The 23,139-nt window shown below is 43.5% G+C and overlaps 2 protein-coding genes across 3 annotated transcripts in view; both read right to left on the bottom strand.

Moving 5' to 3' along the window:
• Positions 1-4,913, bottom strand: part of LOC124015169 (transcription factor 20-like) — a 22,803-nt gene extending 17,890 nt beyond the window's left edge. The window contains exons 1-5 of one of the 2 annotated variants that reach the window (XM_046330173.1): positions 3,959-4,913; positions 1,297-3,341; positions 858-951; positions 716-765; positions 376-447 (exon numbers count right to left, since the gene is read on the bottom strand). In XM_046330173.1, coding sequence (XP_046186129.1) covers positions 1,608-3,338 — 1,731 coding nt within the window. In that variant the 5' untranslated portion in view covers positions 3,339-3,341; positions 3,959-4,913 and the 3' untranslated portion in view covers positions 376-447; positions 716-765; positions 858-951; positions 1,297-1,607. The remainder of the gene's footprint in view (positions 1-375; positions 448-715; positions 766-857; positions 952-1,296; positions 3,342-3,958) is intronic. The other variant, XM_046330172.1, reaches the window with a different exon arrangement.
• Positions 4,914-5,001: 88 nt separating this feature from the next.
• LOC124015168 lies at positions 5,002-22,466 on the bottom strand. Its single transcript, XM_046330171.1, is given in 24 exon segments — positions 5,002-5,157; positions 6,456-6,615; positions 6,806-6,892; positions 7,190-7,291; positions 7,547-7,706; positions 8,094-8,211; positions 8,381-8,528; positions 8,701-11,400; positions 11,528-11,632; positions 11,754-12,288; positions 12,451-12,560; positions 12,679-12,768; positions 12,906-12,974; positions 13,197-13,253; positions 13,494-13,598; positions 17,616-17,721; positions 18,746-18,962; positions 19,502-19,673; positions 19,839-19,923; positions 20,186-20,337; positions 20,938-20,988; positions 20,990-21,004; positions 21,159-21,236; positions 22,221-22,466. Coding segments are annotated over 24 exon segments (5,565 nt in total). The 5' UTR covers positions 22,347-22,466; the 3' UTR covers positions 5,002-5,140.
• Between the last annotated feature and the right edge of the window lie 673 nt (positions 22,467-23,139).

The raw sequence follows: 23,139 nt of genomic DNA, 5'->3' as shown, positions 1-23,139 counted from the left end.
CAACGTGCTCCAGAGGATCATTAGCACAAACTTGTTTGAGTTTGATGTCACTTTGAACAATAGTCAAATCTTACCCTAAGTCCTGTTTTAAACATACTGTGGGTAAAGATGCTCAACTTATTTGTGGAGAAAACAATCAAATCAGCACAGTCTTAGGGAAGCCTAGCTGTTCCAAACACTAAAACAAGCTCTAACACGATGCACAATCACAGATCTCTCACAGACTGACTGATGAGCATCAATGACTAAATACCGTCCTATTTATAAATAAACCCGGAGCTCTTCCAAAGGACACACATCTATAGTTAGTACATTTTAAACCGTCTGGTCTCACATGATGAATGTAACATGTCAAGGGCATAGAAAATCACAAACCTTCCATGGTGTCCAATTCCTTCTCTCCTGTCATCTGTTGTCTGGCATGTTCACACTTCTGAATGATTTATTCTGGAAAGGACAAAAGTGCAATATTTCAGAAACACTGCGCTAGTAGCCTAGATCTCAGATCAAAAAGTAATGATCTTTAGGCAACCCTATATTTTAAGGGTCCATAATAAACCATTTACAAACCGTTTGCTCACCATTTATTAATCATTACACCTACATTTGTAAATGTTAGTAAGATAGCTATTCACAAATGTACATATATTTCCTTAAACATCCAGTGTTTTGTTATTTTACCAGGTACTGCTGGAATGACAACTGCTACATCTACCTTGTGCTTTGGACATCTCATAGAGAAGTTTTCCTCGTTAAGCACACAGCCTGCAAAGATAGATAGAAAATAAAACATTTAGTCAACAGAATGTTTCTTCATTGACATAATTGTACATAGGCAGAGCAGGACAGCTTCCCACCTGACTGAGCTGCACAGCAGTAGTGGTACTTATTGGGGCACCCTTTCTGGAAGCAGCCCATGGTTGCACCTGCTGCGTGGCATGTTGAACACACCTGGAAAAGAAAGGAATTGTAAAAAAGCATATTTGCATAAAGCTGTATTTGAGAGGCCAAGGAAACAGTGGAGGAGTAAGGCACTGTGTGTTACCTAGTCACAAGTATAATGATCCTCTGTCTATCTGAGCTGTTTCAGTTTGACCTTGTTTACATATTTTGATAAAGTGAGGCAAACTGAACCTACATTTCAGGAATGTTAGGAAGACACCAATGCATTTTGATTTAGCATACACAGCAATATGATCATATTTTAATTTATGTTCTCATCTATGTTACACTCGAGATATGCAAGCACAAATGCACATTATCTCAAACAAAGAGGTATCGTTGAATTTGACTCACTGTTTCTTGGGCGAACCGAACAGCCTCCTCCAAGCCGTAGAGCTTTCCTTTAACCAAGAAAACACCTGTGGACCATATGCCACAGTCCTCGTGGATCCAGCATTCATTGGTGTTGTGGAGCACCACAGGCAGACTGTGGCCGTCCATCACGCAGCCATTTGCTCTGAGCTTTTTGGCTGAAGGCAATGTGGAGCTTTCACTATCACTGACTGTGATGCAGCAGTCATCAACTACAGCCTCTACTCTAGGCACATTGCTCAGTTCATGTAACCCATTCTCCCCTACCTGACCACATAGGCCTATATTACAATCTACAGACAGTTCACTGTCCTTGTATTCTTCCCTCTGGGCCTGTTTTTGCCTTGTTCCTCCAAAGCAGGTCCAGTTGGATAGTAAGGTCCGTGTAGGTCCCCTAGGCCCACAGCATTAGCAGACCCACCACACAGGCAGCACACCATTAGGGGCTGACACTTACTCTTTGAGCTGAGGCGACCCAGACGATAACAAGACGTCTTAGGAACGACACCAGACAAAGACGCAGTTGGTTGTTGTTGCTGTCCTTTGTTCCGCCTCACATCCTTCTCCTCCTGCTGATCGTTGATCACTGTACAAGCAGAGTACTCCCTCTGCTCTATGTGCACAAAAGGGCAAAAGTCCTCTGATTTACTGGCCCTTTTGTCCTGTTTGTAGTTTGCATATTTCAGCTTGATTTCTGCCTCTTCATGGGAGAACATGGAGGATGAGCCAGCTTGTTTGTGTTTCTCCCTCCTCCGGTTTGTTTTACTTGCTGCTGCTTTTCTACTACTTGAGACCTGCTTTGCTGGGCTTCTCTGGTGGGTTTTCTGCTTGGTTCCTGACCTTTTGCTCCTGGGTGAAGAGGGCTTTGTCCACTCCTGTTGGATGTCTTCCACATGTGTGGCCTTGGTCCTTGACTCTGTAGCAGGTGATGATCCTCTCTGTGGCCTTCTAAAGGAACGTAGGCTCTCAGAGGGGTCCTGTCGAACTGTCCGACGGTCCACATCAGAGTCATCAGATTCTACTACACACCTGTACAGGTAGACAGTTGGCTGTAACCAAGACTCATCCTCTGAACTAGATGACTTCTCTTTTGAGTCCATTGTGTCGCCAGAATGTTTCTTGGGTAATACTCTACTTGAGTTTTTGGTATGTAATTTTGAATGATGGCGAGTGACATTGTTGGTGAGTTTCTGAGCGCTGACCCCAGGCTGTATTGTTCTAGGATGTGTTGAAAGGCTTGTTTTTACAACATTACTAGCTTCACCTGTCAGCCTTTTCTCATTTTGAACATCAACAGGTAAACTGTGAATCTTTTTCTTTTCATTGGTGATGGGAACTTCAATGACATCACTATCATCACTTGAGACATCCCCAGGAGACCTGACATATTTCCCATACACAGCGGCTAATTCCGACAGGTTAAGAACAGGTTTTGCATTCACTGACATCTCCTCTGTGCTTTCAGATGAATCCTCTGAATATGTATTGTCAGGACTGGGGGAACTCAGTGTCTGGGGCAATAGAAAACAACCTTTAGCTTCACCCAAAGAGACAGCGCCAGGGGATGGAGAATCCACTAAGGGACTAACAGATCCCCTGTCTAAATAGTCCTGAGGTGAGTGTGCTTCCTTAGAACTGGAAACAAGCAAAATGACATCAGAGTCACTCTGGCTCTCGTCTCCCTCAATACTTTCAGAAATGGGGCTCTCTGCATTTAGGCTTTCTGTAGGGTGTGGCTCGTACAACCCTGAGTTCCGTAAGCTTCTGTCCATACCATTATGTAAAAGGGGGGAGCGAACACAAGTCCTAGTCCCGTAGGAAAGTCTGACACCTGTGTCTGTTAGTGTTTTCTCAGAGAGGAGCTGCATGCGGGGCATGGACACATGGTCATCAGTGATGCTGTGCCAGCTGGGCTTCTTCATCAGGTCCAGAACCTCTGTGGTCCTGGGATTCAGATGACTCTTCCCACATCTCTTTGAGAGATCCAAAGCCATAGGATGAGGGTCTTGAGACGACAGCTCCATAACCTTAAGACAGATACAGTCACAAAGACGGTTAAGCCCATAGGTTATTCAGTAGGCAAACTTTAAACCTAGCCTATATAGACAGAATTTCAAAAGCAGCTTTTCTACACAATAGATGTAGGATTTTAATTTGAGGCAGTTTGCTACAGCAGGAACATAATCATGAAGCAACAGGAAATGTGAATTATTAGTTATGTGGATTATAATTCAATGAACATGTTTTGTAGGGATTTATACATTTTTGATTAGGGCAAATCATGTATGACATTTTAAAGCTGAATTACAAACTTTAGAAGCCTTTTAAAACCTTGAATACACTTTTAAGTTTGTATTTCCTGCCGTGCAGGAAAATTCTCATCAACAAGAGTGATCAAGTTAAGATCCTACATCTGTACTATTAATGCATCACTATAACAACAATTTATCGTTAAACCAAGCATTAATATTATTATTGATGACTATAAATTTGCAACTCGTGACAGCAAATTCAGTCTACAAAATGTAAGGTCGCATTGCGTGATACCATTTCGAGATAGAATCCATTTCTGAAATATTATCTCTTTCTAACGTTACTAGAGAAAAATGGGAGCTGCCCGTTCAACATAGTACCGGTTACCTACCCTTCGTCGTTCCTTGCTGCAGGTGAGTGCACTGATTACGGTAGCTGGCTAGTGGCTAGCTAGCTACTTGCTTCCAGGCCTTTGTAAACAGTGTGTAAACAAAGCCGCAATATAACCACAGCTAACGTTAGCCAGCGACTGTGTTGACAACCCGACTTTAGCTAGCTAGCTGGAGTTAGCTCGCTATTCATCCATAATAACATGCGTTATAACAAACATGTTGCCGAGGACCCACTTATTGGAAAATAGTTGTAAATAAACGAACTATTTTACCTACCTTATTAAAATTAATAAAGTAAGCTGAAGGGGTGCTCCCTTTCCAAAAAGAGCATATCGTAGTTTACTTGCATTGGTAAAGAACTCAGCTGGCAGCTGGTGGTAAACGGGCAATGCATTATGGGAGAGGAGAGTTTTGTCAGTTTCAGTTGATGTGGACCTTAACAAATATTTTATTAATAATGATAAATGTATGCATTTCCATTCATGATAAAGATTATATGTTTTTGTTGTAAAATCAAATATAATACAGTTATGTAATATGTTGTATATTTCCCTGTCCTCTGATGATTTGATTATGTGATGATTATTCAGTAGCAGACTGATAAAAGGTCATGCAATTATTTAAAATAAATCCATTTAATTTATCATTAGATTACCTGACATGAATAAAGAACATCAAAATGTGTACTAGCAGGACCAAGATAAACGCCTCCAAATAAAACCACCCACTCACAAACAAATAATACTTTTACATTATAGACTCAGACGGTACATACATACTTGTTCATGTATTTCACAGGTAAGAAAATCAAACTTAATCTGAGTTGTCTTTAGAAATATCCCTGTTCAATAACTGGATTGGACAAAGCAGTGTAGTAATTGTACACATTTTACAAACTTCTTGAGATAAATGTTAATCGTCAGGAAAACGTCTACAAAATGTCTAACCTATCTACAGACGTAGGCAGGCTAAATAGTAGTGTGCGTTTAGATACAATGATGTAAAAAAAAATACAGAATCCTTAAATAATGCGCTTTTAAAATTCTGTAGTACAGCAACGGTAGATAGGACATAAAATGTTTGACAATATAACTTTGGATCTCTAAGTGCTAAATGGTGTAAACATGGATAGACCGATGAACAATCCATGTTGTGCGTTGTGTCTCTTTGTTCAGCTGCAGTTATCTTCCTTGACACTCTACGGAGAAAGAAACAAGTATCAGAAATCAGATCCAGCATCATGACTATTAAATCATAATGGTAAAGCTTGTGTTTCAAAAGTGATTACTGTCAGGCCACATAAAGAATCACCAACATCTTTTCTAATACTGGCATGGCATACTATTTTTTTCGCTGACATTCCTACATTTCACAGACATGCAGAAAATACAAGAACATTACACCATTCACTGAATTTGTAGAATATCATTCACAAGGTGCAGCCCAAAATGTTGGCTACATTACCAGGACAGTCCGTTCTATTATTCAGTCTAACAGAACTAGGGAGTATATGATGGATGAAAGAAGGAGGAAAACCAATAGTTTCCTCCAGTATAAGGATTAAAACCATTAGTTTCCTCCAGTATAAGGATTAAAACCATTAGTTTCCTCCAGTATAAGGATTAAAACCATTAGTTTCCTCCAGTATAAGGATTAAAACCATTAGTTTCCTCCAGTATAAGGATTAAAACCATTAGTTTCCTCCAGTATAAGGATTAAAACCATTAGTTTCCTCCAGTATAAGGATTAAAACCATTAGTTTCCTCCAGTATAAGGATTAAAACCATTAGTTTCCTCCAGTATAAGGATTAAAACCATTAGTTTCCTCCAGTATAAGGATTAAAACCATTAGTTGCCTTCAGTATAAGGATTAAAACCATTAGTTTCCTCCAGTATAAGGATTAAAATCATTAGTTGCCTCCAGTATAAAGATTAAAACCAACTAGTTGGCTCCAGTATTGAGAGGTCAAAGTGCATGTATGAGGAAGAATAATGGACAACCACACCCCTAAGAGACACTGTAAAGGCAAAACAGATGTTTCAGATATGTATTATACATGTGTACCCAAAGTAGATCTCTATAGGGTTATGCTGCACCACTGTACAAGATGACTTCTAATTAGAGCCCCTTTCTTTCATTTGTGTAAGAAATGGACAGAACGTCAAGGGTTATTCAAAATCTAAAGGACTAACTGACATGCTACAGCAAACTGCACAGATAACAGTCAGAGGATTCAGATACATCCAATATTATTAAGACACATAACAGAATGAGGTTATTCCAAATTGTCTGTATTACGCAATGAATGACATCCGTACGATACAGACTAGTGATGCTGCCAAAACCAGAGGTGGTTGGGGAAACATCCAGCGAGACTTGGCTGTCATGCAGGTTTTGGCCTCAGAGTGGCAGCATTCAACACCTTGTCGTTTTCACATCAGTGGTTCATCTCTGAATCCCTGAAAGCCGGGCCACCAGCTTAATGTTACGTATACCATTATTATCTGTGTCCACTGCAGGTGAGAGCTCTCCTAGTGCTTTGTGGGCCAACCTCAGGTTCTCCCTGAGATGTCCCAGGTCTCTCTCTGCCTTGGCCCTCATGATGCTTAGCTCTGTGTAGATGTCCTTGTACGTCTCTGTTGCGTACCTCTTATCCTGGGGGGAACAGGGATTAGGCTATAAACAGGCACTATTACCAGGTTAAATAGAGTATGACCCATGCTAATATTTGCACAGTAATACATGGCAATAGCAGGACAATAGTGTTGTCCATCTTATGTCTACTCTTCATACATTTATACAGACAAAGGCTATTGTTATTCTGTGTGCTGTGCTGTGATCTCACCCTGTGGGCTGTCTGGAGTTCATCCTTGAGCGAGGTGATCTTCTGCTTGAGACACTGCGCCTCTGACTCCTTCACACGCAGGGAGATCTAACAGTCAGACAGAATCACAGTTGATGCCTCAGACACAGGTACAACACCAGAGGACCAAGGTGCCATAGATCAGCACAGAATGTACAGCACATGAGTATGTCATATGTTTTAGAGGCTGTAAGTTGGTCATGTTGCTAAGGGTGACATCTAGTGGCGTTACCAGTCAAAGGCAGATACAGTTTACCTTTACATCAAACTTTACTTGACTGGACTAGATAAAGAATATATCGAACAATTTTTTGGTATACTTAAGCAGCATAGCTATTGTGCAGTGAAGTACTACTGAACACTTACCTCCAGCTCATACACATCTCTCTCCTGACTAAGAGGGAAGGCGTCCTGCTTGGCCAGAGAGCAAAGTCTGGTGATCTCTGCAGCAAGATGGCCACTCAGCTCCTGGAAAGACAACCACAGTCATCATTACTAACACTGCTACTTTGTATTTGACAAAGACAGAATTGGGAAATACTAAGGGAAATGTAAGGGACCCTCAAGGTTTTGTTGCAGAGTGTTGTAACAGTCTGATATGATGTTTATAAAAGTATGCGTTATGCATTCTACTATGTGTGTTAAGACAGAGGACCCGGCAGCAGATTTAGTTGGCTTGGAGCAGAAACACTTGTGATGATACATGGTCATAATGTGACTGGCCTGGTTGCAAGTTCTGAGGTCCTGGTTCTCCTGCTGACACTGACACAGAGCCTGTCTCTCTGCCTCCAGGGCCTGGCCCAGGTGGGAGCTCTCCAGACACTTCAGAGAGTACTGCTGGGACAACACCTCCAGCTCCCTGTGACAGGAGAGCAGCTCCTCACTACACACACACACACACACACACACACACACACACACACACACACACACACACACACACACACACACACACACACACACACACACACACACACACACACACACACACACACACACACACACACACACACACACACACACACACACACACACACACACACACACACACACATACAAAAACATGATCCTGAGAGCTGAAAACCACAGCCAAGACTAGACACAAGGTGCACTGTGTGTTATACAGACAGACATATACAGAGTCAAGGACAGGTAGAATGCAGATTATCAGTCCAAAACTCAGTGTTTGTCAGCCAATCCAGTGTACTATCTGGCCATGTGCTTTCCTTGACGATTTACAACCACATAGATCAACAGGTAGTGCATTTACCTGTGTTGCCTGCATATTTCTCCAAGATTCACATCTCCTGCATTGCTGTTTTCATGGCATGCCCTCTGTATCTCTCTCTTGAGTTCGGCACGGTGAGCGTTCTTCATTGCTTCAATTGCTAATGCCACAATAAAAGGGATATGTTCACTCCATTAGAGTGGCATGGGAATGTGAGCTTATCAATATTCTGAGAAACTCTGCCTTCACACATACTGTAAATATCCTAAAAACATTTAACCTTTAAACATACACACACAACACACAACACACACACTGTCCCCACTCACCTGTGATAGTAGCAGCCGTCTCCTCCTCCAGCAGTCTGTCTGTGTCTAACTGCAGGCGCTGCAGGTCCTGCTGGTGTCTGTGCTGCAGTTCCCCCACGATCCTCTGCTGGGACTCCTCCATGGTGACAAAGCCATGCTCATATGTGGCCTGCAGGGGCAAACACAGACACAGTGGACTGTTAGGTGATCCACAGATTCATTGTTATAATGGTCACTACTCCCTGGGGTTGGTTCATTACATCTTAATTCTAGTGAATTCACGAACAACCAAAAATATAATTGATGATCATCGACAATTGTTATTATGGGAGTTGCCCTACCTTTAGCTTTTCTATGTCCTCCTTATGTTTCAGCTGGAGAGATGCCATTCTCCCATCATGCTCTGCTTTCATGTTGGCCATGACAGACAGCTGCTCCTCCAGATCCTTCACATGAACTCTCAGTGATGATAACACAATCTCCAGCTCCTCCTCCCCCACAGTGATGGCTTCTTCATGGGGTTCAGTAGTGCTCCTCTCCTCTACATCCTTATCAGTATCAACTTCCTGGATTCCTTTCTCTACCTCATCTACCCTACTCTCTACCTCATCTACCCTACTCTCTACCTCATCTACCCTACTCTCTACCTCATCTACCCTACTCTCTACCTCTATCATTGGACTCTCAATGCTGTTGGGCAGGAAGTCATCCTCCACCACTTCTGCACACCTTCTAACCCAGCACACTTCCTCTACTGCAGTCACTCCGTGGTTTGGGCTTTCCACATCCATTTTACCTGTAGCATTCATTGCAGGCGTCTCTGTCTTCTGCTCACTTGCAGTGTCTAGTAGCTGTGTGGCTGTTTGCTGTGAGTCTATGTGTTCTCCCTGCCTCAGGGGGGTCAACCCTAATCCCACTGAGGAACTCCCCTGTCTCTCCAGGTCTGACTGTCTGGCCCCAAGCTGCCAAGCACATCTGCTGCACATCAAAGGAGAAGAAGCAATGAGCAGTCCCTGTTGAGTCTCTTGAAATTGGCTCTTGTGTAGAGTGTTAAGCCTACTGAGACGATAGGATGAGAAGGCTTCCATGGCGGTGCAGTGTATGGAAGCTAACCGGGGCTCATTTACATTGTGGAAATGACAAAGTCTTTGTGCCAGGGACTGGAGCTCGTCATTGGCCGAGGCTCCGACTGAGGAGGCGATTTGGTTGAGCAGGAAAATTCTCTCCTGTGTGATCTCTGTGAAATGTCGGCTTATGAAGTAATCGGTGTCATTATGCTGGTTGTACACATTCCATATCCTCTCATCATCACCTTCCTCTTTCATTTCTGAACCTGTTTCACCTGCTATGTTTCCAATGATGTCCAGGTCTCTCAAAGAGCTGCATCCATTCATCCTGTCCAGGCCTCCAGTGTTTATGTTTAATTCTGTCTTATTATGAGAAAAAAGACTATGAGCTAGGAGGAGCGTTTGCTTTTCCACTACCATGTGTTCTAAAATCTGACTTAGAACCACATCTGTGAGTTTATCCTCATTGGACTGGGATGGGTTGACCTTCAAACTGTTCAACAGCCTTCCCCAAAACTCCTCCTCTAACCGAAGCTGCCTGACCACCGTCTTGTTCACCTCCACACACTTTCTATCTAATGGCATCTTTACCACATCCATATCTGACCTGTCAATCACCTGCACTACTCTCCCTAAGGTTCTGGACATCAACCTTATCCCTTCCATCACTTGCTGAACCCTCTCTTCACCTGAATCCAATATTACCTCCTCCTGCCATTTGCCTTCACTGCTACACCTTAATCCACTTTCTTTCTCCACCGTCCTTTCCTTCTCTACTTCCTCATTAAACCTTACGATGTCAGCCTCTGCTCTCTGGCTGTACAACCGCTCAGCCTCTCTGAGTTGTGTGTTGTGGGCCTGCAGCTCCCTGCAGGTCTGTTCTGTGTGCTGGAGCTGTCTCTCTAGTTCTAATTGCTTGGCCTCCATGGCCTGCAGACACTGTTGAAGGTGTTCCCGCTCCTTCTCTCCAAGGTGGTGTGTGTTGATATTCTCTTCCCCAGCGTCCTCCTCTTCATCATCATCATCAACATCATCATCATCCTCTTCTGCTGGGAAGCCCAGGTCTTTGAAAGTGTCCTCCCTGAGCTGCAGCTGTACCTCTGTCTCCTTCAGATGCTGGTCCATTGAGGCTAGTAGGGACTGGGCCTCCTGGAGCTGCTCATCTCTCCTGCGTAGCTCCTTCTCCAGGCCTTCCACTTTGGTCTGGCTGTGCTGCTCTGCCTCAGGGAGGAACTGAGGCCCACTGTACTGAGTGATAAGCTCTGCTTTCAGTCTCTCTATCTCTCTGTCTGCCTCTGTCAGCTGGTTGAGCATCTCCTGGTTGCGCTGGTTGAGGGCCTCATTCTGGCTGCTGAGCAGCTCTACCTCCTGGGATAGTCTCCTCATCACGATGGCCTGGTCTGGGTCTACGTACTCCTCCATGGGTCTGGGTGTCTCACAGCATAGTAGGTTGTCTATTCTCACGCTGTTGGCTCTTTCCTGAGTTTCCCCCATGCTCAGTGAATCTGGGCTCCATGCACAACTTTTTGTGTGCGATTCTGGAATCGATGTCTGTTGATGGCTTCCATTTTCAAACTGTGTCTGAGAGCTAGTTTCACTGCCCAAGTTAGGCCCTCTGTTCTCACTTCCATTCTGAGGCACAGCGTAGGATGAGAGTTCTGTGTCTGAGGTTGGTGACATGACAGGTGTGTTTACCGATATAGGGCAGTCAGGGAACAGATCCTCCAGCCCCTGGAGGTTTCCCTCGGTGTCATGCAGCCAGATGCTGGGTGGTGGTGATGGGTAAGTTCCAGGGGAGCTGTGTTTCTCCAGAGGGGCCGATGACAGGGCCAGGCCAAGCTGCTCCTGGAGCTGCTCCTGTATGTTCTGTTTCTTCAGCTCCTGTTGCTGGAGGAGCTCTCTGGTCTTCTTGTACATGTCAGTCAGGCTTTTCAAAGAGGGAAGATCAGCTTCTGGGCACATTGGGGCCTCAAGCTTACAGGAGGAGGCAAGACAATTGTCTATAATTAGGTAGTTATCATTGTTGCAAAGTGGAAGTATTATAGATGGAAATACAGAGCATATCCATACTATGTATAGGCCAATATATATTTTTCCTTACCGGCAGGGAGGCATGATGCTGGAGTCCTAATGCAGTGCTCAACTGAGCCTCCAGCTCAAGCCTGCGTTGGTCTGACTCTGCCAACTGGCCCTTCAACTCCTCTACCTTTAATCACAAGACACAGAGATAAAGTAAGTCCACCGTTAAGCCAACCAGCAGCAGAGAAAGCAGCTCATAACGTTAACATTGTTCCTGTTAGGAATCATTTTGAGATACACAGACTCACCCTCCTGTGGTAGGTCTCCAGCAGAATCCCCATATCCTCTTTATCCTTGCCCTGGGACTCAGTGTACAATGGAACAGTCTTCTCCTGTCTAAAGGCAGTCCTTTCCACCTGCTGCCAGCACTGTTCAATCTCCCTCTGCACCCTCTGGTGAGTCCTGGGTGACCTGGGACTGATACCTCCTCTGTCACAGTCCATCTCCCAGCCCACAAGGAAGCCTAGCATGCTGTCATACCTCCTCCTCCTCTCCTCTCGCCTCCTCTTCCTCTCCACGTCCCCTACCTCCATCCGAAGAGGCTCCTTTGTCTCCTGCTGCACCTCCTGGTCAGAGGCTAGCAGGGCCATAGGGCTGAACTCAGCCCAGTCAAAGGTCTTGGAGCGCCCTTCGCGTCTCCTCTCACGGATGCGGCTCTGTTTGGGCCCCTGGACTCTCTCTGTAGGGACCTCAGAGGAGGGGGAGGAGTCCTGGGTCACGTCTGGCTTAGGGAGGGGCAGTGACTCTGATGGGCTGCAAGGGACGTGATGGACTGGCAAGCTGCTTTACAATCACAACAGAATAACACAAATACTTACTGACGGAGGAAATGAGGCATTCTGCCTAAACAAAGGCAGAGACCTTCCCATCACTACTATAGAATGGTGGTAGTCTACTAATGTATTACTATGTAGTAGTGAGGCTGGTATTACAGACACCATTTACCTGGCCACATCAGGAGCGTTAGATGGATGGACATTCTTCATGAGGGCCTGGATCCAGTTTCTCCGTATCCCTGCAGTCATGGCTGACAGAGTAAAGACACACTTCTGGGTCTGAGGGAAGACATTAGGAATATTACTTTGATTGAGTATAGGAGACTTACTGTATGTATAGAATGGATCAACATTCATCTGTTGATTTCAATTTTTGTAGGTATAGATATAGTCTTACATGGATCTGAAAGCCGTAGTTCCTCTGGACCTGGTGCTCTGAGACATTATGACACTTGGTCAAGTCAATCTCCCCCTCCAGATCTGAGTTCTAACAAGAGAAGATGACAAACATTAATTCAAGACTTGGGATGAAAAAAAATAACAAAACCATGTTTCCCTGTCCTCACAAAATCACATATCTGTGTGTACTTCATTCAGTAAAAATGAAAATGCACATGAACTTGCCTCCTCTGCGAAGGAATCCTTGTAGTACCTCAGACTGTCAGCTGACAGCACAAACCAGTATTTCCTCCACTAGAGGGGAGCAGACAGACATTATAAGGGATATTAGACGCAGAAACCTACATAATACATTTGAACTGTCAGGCTTCACCTTCATAGCAAGGATCCACAGCACCTTAAACATCACTAAATGTACACGCATACATTCAGGATCCATGTGCCTTTGGGGTAGAAACGTGGGAAGGTGTTCAGTGCCAAAATTAAAAGACATTCTGGATCTGTCCATTCCTATACCTGATCCTCCTTATCCAGGTTCATCATCCACCCTTTCTTGAAGTTCAGCAAATCAGGCTGTAAGGAAGATATAAGACAGTAAGTTAGTCAGGAGTTCAAAGAGGCACGGTCATACAGTTGCTTTCAGACACTCCAACATAAAAGTAAACTGCCGTCAATCCACTTGGGGCTTTCATTTTTACTTGTATAAATTATGAGAGCGTCCTTGTTTGAACTGTGACAGTTTTCTGACATGTTTTACAACTTGGCCCCATGTGCTTTCAGTGCACAGACATTCCAGAAGTATTAAGCACTCACAGTCATGACAGACTCCGAGGTCCTGCGGTCCAGTGACTTAGCTCTTCTCTGAGGAGGAGGGACGGTGAGTTGACCTGGGCGTAGATCTCCACACGACTGCAGTTTCTGGGTGTAACAACAGGACACTATCAATTACTGAAGTAACAATGTAGAAGGTGTCAGATGGATTAGCAAACGTGATCATGTCCTGTATTACTGTAATAAAAAACAAGATGTCGTTTCCCTTTAGTCTATCATGACTGAGACAGCTTGGACGTGTGCATTGTATCAAGCAGAGAACCCACAAGTCATGGCAGGTCTCTGGCAGGCAGTGTTGTGAGATGTAAGGCTTATTGTGGGACACAGCATGAGACAGGAAGTGCTTTCTATACAGGGGCTATTAAACCTTGGTGACTGGGCTTGGCTGGGGAGTGTATGAAAAGACGTTGGAGGCTGTATTATCCCTGATGGCCCCTGGCATCCAGTCTCACAAGCCCAGGGATGTTAAAAGTCCCAAATCTCTGTCTTGACAAGATTCCCACATCCCTGACTGTTACCTACCAAAGCCACCTCATATTGGGTTTCATCCTGGCTAACCAAATAGCTCTAAAAAACACATCAGAGAGTCCCTTTAAATCTAGATTAGCCAGCGCTAAATGAAACTAGAGACAGCGGCACCATATGAAACAAGATTATTTTCTCATTTACTTGAGACTTCAACAGCCTCATTCTTTTTACTCTTATGTAATAAAAAAAAGGGAAAACGAACACTTCAGTAAATCCAGAACATTCTTTGTCTTGTGCCCAGCTATTTGCATAGAAAACTTTCCAAGGACGCATAACAGTAACATGAGGGAGAGAACACTCTGCTCCAGCCAGCAGTGTGAACTAGCCTCCTGTCTTCTCCAACAACACTGACCATTCTGGACAGTTGCTGTCTTCCAATGAAGTCTCTTTTCCCTAGGATAGGATGAGAAAGGGGAAGTGAGGGGGATTCTGGGGAATCTGAGCCTGGGGGACAGAGTGAACTTTGAACAGGCATTTGACCTCTCACTCCAATACCCCCACTGCAAAAAAAAAAAAACTACTGGAACTGGAGGAACATAAATGATCACATGGGATAATATGTTCCCGTCGGGCAGGAACTTAAGAGAAAAATCCTACAGAGGGATTTAATCAGAGATTAACATTAAACCTTTGACCCCATGGGATGGCCATACTGTGTATGATGTGTCTAACTAAATCATATTACTGGGTTCAACACTTCATACAGTATCTCATATTATAAACAGAAATATATACAGTACACCAGCCATAGTCTGTGAAAAATCAACTACAAGCGGCCGGTTGCACCTTAATTGAGGAGGACGGGCTCATAGTAATGCCTGGAAGGGAAGGAGTGGAATGGGATCGAACATATCAAACACATGTTTCCAGGTGTATGATGCCATTCCATTTACTCCGTTCCAGACATTATTATGAGACGTCCTCCCCTCAGCAGCCTTCTGTGACATCAACAGTATGTTTTCTACATCTAGTACAATGTGCATACTGTGTACCAGTATGGACTGTACATGTGTTCTATACTGTAGTGTTAATCCTAAATGCTGGTCATGTGTTTGTTGTTGTTGGGAGTAGACAGACTGATACTTATGCTTTAGTCACTACCTTAATCACCGGAGCCAGTCTGAGAACATGGTGACTGTCATTTCACAAACAGATGTGCACTTGAGATACTGTTCAGTGATAGTCCCTCCCAGCCTCAAACACATGACCAACAGCAGCTCCCTACAGACACAACAGGTCCCTACAGATACAACAGCATCATACAGATACAACAGCTCCCTACAGATACAACAGCACCCTACAGATACAACAGCTCCCTACAGATACAACAGCTCCCTACAGATACAACATCTCCCTACAGATACAACAGCATCATACAGATACAACAGCTCCCTACAGATACAACAGGTCCCTACAGATACAACAGCATCATACAGATACAACAGCTCCCTACAGATACAACAGCACCCTACAGATACAACAGCTCCCTACAGATACAACAGCTCCCTACAGATACAACATCTCCCTACAGATACAACAGCATCATACAGATACAACAGCTCCCTACAGATACAACAGCTCCCTACAGATACAACAGGTCCCTACAGATACAACAGCATCATACAGATACAACAGCTCCCTACAGATACAACAGCACCCTACAGATACAACAGCTCCCTACAGATACAACAGCTCCCTACAGATACAACATCTCCCTACAGATACAACAGCATCATACAGATACAACAGCTCCCTACAGATACAACATGTCCCTACAGATACAACAGCTCCCTACAGATACAACATCTCCCTACAGATACAACAGGTCCCTACAGACACAACAGCTCCCTACAGATACAACAGCATCATACAGATACAACAGCTCCCTACAGATACAACAGGTCCCTACAAATACAACAGCACCCTACAGATACAACAGGTCCCTACAGACACAACAGCACCCTACAGATACAACAGGTCCCTACAGATACAACAGCACCCTACAGATACAACAGGTCCCTACAGACACAACAGCTCCCTACAGATACAACAGCATCATACAGATACAACATCTCCCTACAGATACAACAGCTCCCTACAGATACAACAGCTCCCTACAGATACAACAGCACCCTACAGATACAACAGGTCCCTACAGACACAACAGCTCTCTACAGATACAACAGCATCATACAGATACAACAGGTCCCTACAGACACAACAGCACCCTACAGATACAACAGGTCCCTACAGATACAACAGCACCCTACAGATACAACAGGTCCCTACAGACACAACAGCTCCCTACAGATACAACAGCATCATACAGATACAACATCTCCCTACAGATACAACAGCTCCCTACAGATACAACAGCTCCCTACAGATACAACAGCACCCTACAGATACAACAGGTCCCTACAGACACAACAGCTCTCTACAGATACAACAGCATCATACAGATACAACAGCTCCCTACAGATACAACAGGTCCCTACAGATACAACAGCTGGGTCATTGTACTGTAAGATACCATCACCGTTATGAGTTAGCAGAGGTTTGTCTGGGACTTACAGGCAGATCCCTAATTACATAGTATCCATGTTTAGGTAAATGGAAAATGTGTCTAAGAGGAATGCCATTCTTAGATTACAACACACAACATGAAGTGCAGGCGGAGCCCCGTCAGAGCATTATACAACCAGTTTAGTTAGAGAACACAACACAGTCCTGAATTATTCACCTTCTCCCTTTCTTACTCACACACACTAACACATGCCTCAACACGGCTGATGGGAGGATTGACTTAGCCATGCCAAACTCCTGCATTTCGGCATGGAACTAAACACACATATATTGGCACACGTGGCACACACACACCTGACAGTGTGGACACACATGGCACACACACACACCTGACAGTGTGGACACACATGGCACACACACACACCTGACAGTGTGGACACACATGGCACACACACACACACCTGACAGTGTGGACACACATGGCACACACACACACACCTGACAGTGTGGACACACATGGCACACACACACACCTGACAGTGTGGACACACATGGCACACACACACACCTGACAGTGTGGAATGTAAGAGCAGCGCTTCATCCCTGTCCATGAGCCTTACACACCATGCATTCAGGCCAGAGCCGAAACATTTGAGGTGACATCTTTGCCTCTCCAACACCTGGTCTTATGAGTCATGTCCAAACAAGTCCTATGGAGAACTAGCAGGAACAGCTGTGTGGTGTACACGTGTACTTTACCTTAACAATGACAGACTCCATCAATGGTGTGTAAAATACCAATCTATATGTGTAGATGTGGAAACACTATTCACTGGACACTGTCCTAAAGGGGCCTGCCGAAAGGGCAAGGCTTGTCTTGGGCCCTCCTGGTGAGTAACAAGTGTTGCTATTCTTAAAAGCTATGGTTACTCTTTGGATTATGAGGTGTGGTTCCAAGTGATGGTGTTATAGTGGAGGAATGTGACAAGCCTTACCGGGAGTGGGAGGACTGACTGCAATGTAAAAACACTGTGACGGTGTGACTGATACCTCTCTCTGGTTGCTGCGAGCTTCACTCCTCCCCTTCCTGGATCCAGCCTGACCCAGGTGCTCTCCCACAGCACTCCTCCCATCCTTCCCTGTCTCATTGTAGCAGCTGAAAAGCAGGAAAATCAAGCCTGTCATTCAACAAACAGCCATGGTGTCCTCCATGGCCCCTCACAGGTGGGCTGTGACATCACTTCCTGCAGGAAGAACTTCAGGATGACAGCTGAATAATGGCACCGCCACTTATTCTGTACCCCCAAGCTGGGCCTAGACTGAGGACATCCATGTCACCTACATCCATCTAGTGCTACTGTTGAATTGGAATTTCAAGTGACATCCTCACCTCCAGTGTCATGTTTTGTTTAGAAAGATAGCAGATATTACATAGATGGAATTCCCTAGAAGAATCCGTTTGTATATACAGTATAACCACAAAAGCGAATACTATCTTTAATAAACTGTGGGTGTAGCATCTGTCCTGTTATAACAGGGATGGAAAATTCTTGTTGAGGCATGTATGTATCTGTATGAGTTGGCACAAACATAATACTGTGCCCTCAGTCAGTGTAATGTCTTGCCTTGACATTTCTCCTACTTTCTGTTGACTGGCAGTTTGTGTGGAACTCAGAAATAGAATTCCTTCAAAATATCTAATTACACAATACTTTAGGAATTTCGAGGCCTTATTCAGGGCAAGGATTCTGTCTGTCCTTAGAAGGCAATGAATGAAACACACAGACCAAGGAGGTATTCCCATCACGTAGCCCAAATACTGTATATGCTGTTAGTTAGGGAACAAACTGGGAGTGCTTCTATAAGCTACATTTAAAAACCATTACCTCCCTAATGGAAGAATATGGATGTTTGATGTGCTGTTGGGCTGTGTGTAATGTGTGTACCATTTTATACAGAGAAACAGGGAGGCATCTGCTGTCCTTTAGTGCTAATTGCTAGCACATTTGGTCCTAGCCCATGCCAAACCCATTTTATGCCTGTTAGCATTTTCATGACAACACACAACAAATACAAAACCAAATAAATAAAATTCAAACTAATGTCCAAGAACATTGCATTCATTATAGATCTCCCAATATCAGACACAACTGATAACATGTCTTCTCCATGATTCTCACCTTCTCTCTGCCCTGTTGTTCTTGTTGGCCGGTGGGTGGTCTCTGTATGGTGTAGGCTCTGTGGGCTGGCTGTCGCTGCTGGTGTCAGTCCCCTTGCTGGCCACAGAGTCCAGGGAACTCACAGAGCTACTGATACAGGAGCCGTTGGAGAGCCGCAGACTACCGTCAAAGGTCAGGGAGTCACTGGAGGCTGAAGGGAGGTAGTGGGGACCATGACCTGAGGAGAGTTATTAAATAAAGAGGTTTGTTTTCCGACTGTGACTGCACAGGTTAGGTCTATGTTTTGCATGATACTTTAGGTCATTGCTTTTGGACCGAAACACAAATAGCAAGATTTTTATGAGAATCCTGTTCTGAAAAATCTAACTTCTAAGACTTGTTATATGAGGAATCTGGTCAGATAGTTACTATAATGTAAGGAAGGAAGTGTCACGTTTGACCATAGAGACATTTGAGGGACACCCCTACATAGTGCCACTATAAAGATCCACCTAACAGACCACAGCTCGTTAAAGAGATGCCTCCAGTTTGTTTTCCTTTTCATCTGCTCCCAGGCCATGGAAAAGCAGCTGGAAAACGTGTCTGTTTAATAAAGGCCTAATAAATAAAGGCCAACTTTCTCATCCTGTATGCATGACCACCTGTAGGAAGTTAGGACAGTTTTTGACGGCAGGAAATGGCTTTGAATGTCTGACAGACTTGAAAGCCTGTGTGAGTGTGTTTGTATATGTGTTGGCTGGTTTCCTTCTTCCACACCTGCAGGGGTCTCGTCCAGGCCCAGGGGATCAGTATCTGTCACAGTCCAGACAGGGGCCACATCTGGACCCCCACTGGACCGCTCTCCCTGCCACAGGCTGGAGCAAGGGTCACCACTTTTCATGACTGAGAAACTGGGCTCAGTGGCAGCCATCTTTGCTGGGCTGGGCTCCTGATGAACACAATACGTTTTCATTGTCATTATGTGTAGAGGCATAACACATCATTGACATATACAGTAGTTGACATATTTTTCTGCAATATTTTCAAACATGTATTTAGACCATTGGTGACCAGGCATCTTGGTTATAATGTTATGAAAAGAAGAAGTTATCACCTGGGAAGTAGTGGGTTCTACTTTACGTTTCTTCTTCTGATTCTGCTTATAGGTCCGTGGGTAAACGACTAGTTGTTCACTCCAGCTGGTAAAAAGAAAACGACACGGACATGACAGGGATTCAAAATATTGTCCATCAAAGACAAGAATTTACAGAAAAGATAAATCAGAAGTGATATCATATCATACTGTAATATCAGAGAAGTTAAGTCAGGAGTGATATCATATCATACTGTAATATCAGAGAAGTTAAATCAGGAGTGATATCACATCATACTGTAATATCAGAGAAGTTAAATCAGGAGTGATATCATATCATACTGTAATATCAGAGAAGCATTACTGACCCATTGATGATCTCCTTGTTCTCCCCCCGGATAAAGAACTCCTGTTCAGGTGTGATGATGCACAACGCGTTCCTCTGGCCTGTCTTAGGCTCTGCGTCAATCACCGCTGTACACAGATTCATGTTCACTGTTCCTTGTGGCAGAGTGCTTGTCTAAAGGAATGATCCACAATGTAAATAGTTTTGTCTGACTGGAAATTCTGGAAGAGATTATGATGCTAATCATAGTATCTTTTGTACACCATCTAGAAATATAAAAAAATAGAAATAGAAAGATATTTTGGAGGGTTAAAGGACATCACAAACAAGACATTACCCGTTGCAACTGAGTTTTAATACAGGCTATATAGAGTGACATGAAAGAGAGCAGAGGAGGAGATTTCAGAAGATCAGTGAGAGAGGGGGATGTGGAATTAGAGGACAGATGAATCCCAAATCATCTGCTCTGGTACTACACACAACATCTGGCTAAAAGATGCATAGTGAATCCTCTTATAAAACATTAAAGGACAATATACATCAGGACAATATACTGTAGTTAACCTCTATTAATGTTGGATGATCTGGTTTGCTTAGCTTTTTGGTGTGTGTGTGTGTGTGTGTGTGTGTGTGTGTGTGTGTGTGTGTGTGTGTGTGTGTGTGTGTGTGTGTGTGTGTGTGTGTCATGTGTGTGTGTGTGTGTGTGTGTGTGTGTGTGTGTGTGTGTGTGTGTGTGTGTGTGTGTGTGTGTGTATCAAATACAGAATCTCTTACCAACTCGTCCAGTGCAAAGCTCATGCTGCCATGTTCATACAGGATGAAGAATCAGGCGCTGCCATTTCTGCCATTAAGAGATAGAGTTGTTATGGATAATGTTGCAATAATGCCTCAAATATTGAATAACTTGCAGGTCTATCAGAATATAAGATAGTACTACTGATACATTTCTGTTCAACCATAGTCCAAGACTAGATAGTTATTTGTCATTCTCTTACCCTTGACCTCTGAATTGGATTGTCAAAGTCTGTCCCCTCAGCAGCCAAGCAGAGCCAGCCTCCATAGATGGGTTTGGCCTGTCAAGCATGGGAACACACGGAGAAATTAGTTGTGTCTTGACCTGTGAAGGTTCTATCAAATTAAATTGCTTTTCTATGCCATCCAATGGGTCTTGGATTTTTCTGGCAGGGAGCATCAATACTCGTTGATTCATGGTTTGAATGTCAAAGGAATAACAATCCTATCTTTTTAGGGAATGTCCTTTGTAGGATTAGCCAGTGACCGTTCGTGATTCAGTCTTCTTATAGTGATATGCTGCATTTACAAAATGTGTGAATAGATTACGTTTGTCCATGCAATAGGCCGTACACAAGAGGCAGGGTAATATTCTTGACATGGAAAAGAGAAGATAAACTGCTCTTTGTGCTCTTTTTGAGTCCCCAAAGACTGGAATGTTCTGACTCTCTGCCAGTTACTCAACTTGCTCAACCTTTTGTCAGAGAGTTTTGTTTCTTGTGTTATGAGTGCTTCTCAACATGAGATAATTCTGTCCTCACAAGTTCCAACAGACTTGGATATTTATACTTAACCTTCACACCTGAGTCAGATGCTTTAAAACAGGAGCTTACTTAGCTGACGTTCAATGACCAATGGCTCTAAATGTACAAGGCACACAGAGATGAGCACAAAATAATCAGATAGCAATGGTGTATATGTTTTCTAAAATAATAATAACTTGTTGTGGCCTATGGCATGCTGAGTGCTGACAGATGGGCTGTCAACGGTCCACAGGGTGGGAGGTGTGTGGTGACAAATATTTGACTCATGCATTGGGGCCATTCAGTCAAATTGCTTCATTTTCTACAACAGATAAGTTTGGCTATTACGTTATGTTCATTACATTTCACAAATGAACGTGATACCTGACACAATATGAAGGAATGTCTCTGTCTGATATAACATTGAGTGCATGCCCATCTGTCATCCCTGTCATCAACATTCAGAAGAGTAATAGCCAAAGTATTAAAACTAATAAAACATAAATATGTTTGTTCACTTACCTGGTCCTTACCATGATCAGTTGGAAGATGCAGCTCCCGAGACTTGAAGCAGTTCTGACATTTACTTTTGTAAAAAATGTTCGCTTGGAATTTATTACACGGATTCGCACTCTTTTGTCCTGACATTTTGTCGTATATGGGCTACCACTATGTAAATCTGAAATGCTCCCCAATTCTCTCGTTGTGGTGCAGTTTATCCGATTCGAACATCTGTCAAATCCTGTGCGCTTTGAGCTCTCCCCGACCGGTCGAAATCTGGGATGTCCTAGGCAGCTGAGGAGTTGGCTATATAAATCCAAACTAGACTCATGGGTTTACGTAATATACCAAACGAAAATCCGTGAGGCTAAAATTAGTATGATACGTTACATTTGGTATGTATTCATTTGTGGATGTCCATCATCCATTTCGTATTATATGTTATAAATTACAATTCGTATGATCTGTTACAATTCGTATGTTATCTTACAAATTCTAATCCGTACTATATGTTACAAATTGTTGTGGCTAACGGTAGCTAGGTGGCCAATGTTAGCTAGGCTAGGGGTTAGGGTTAGAGGTTACAGATGGGCAGTAGCTCTGTTACAAGTATTTGAAATATGTATTTTGTCATTTGTATTACACTGGGTTGAACTACACTCCAATGTATTTTGTAATAAGATACTTTCGAGAGCTGTAAATTGTATTTTCAAAATACAAAATACCTTTCTATATATTTTTTTTATAGTGGTTTACAATATTGTCGCCCCCTTTCACCCTGCATTGGTATCGTAAGTCTCATGGCACTATGGTGTGATAAGAGCATCTGCTAAATGAACTAAATATAAATGTATATGTAAAAATGGACAATTGCAAAGCATGCTAAGTACTATTCCAATGAGCTCCACCCCAAAACAAGGTACCTTATTATTACAAGGTA

The sequence above is a fragment of the Oncorhynchus gorbuscha genome, linkage group LG26, assembly GCF_021184085.1.
Source record: "Oncorhynchus gorbuscha isolate QuinsamMale2020 ecotype Even-year linkage group LG26, OgorEven_v1.0, whole genome shotgun sequence".
Taxonomy (NCBI): domain Eukaryota; kingdom Metazoa; phylum Chordata; class Actinopteri; order Salmoniformes; family Salmonidae; genus Oncorhynchus; species Oncorhynchus gorbuscha.
Note: the sequence above shows the minus strand (reverse complement) of the source record. Positions and strands in the feature narration are given on the sequence as shown.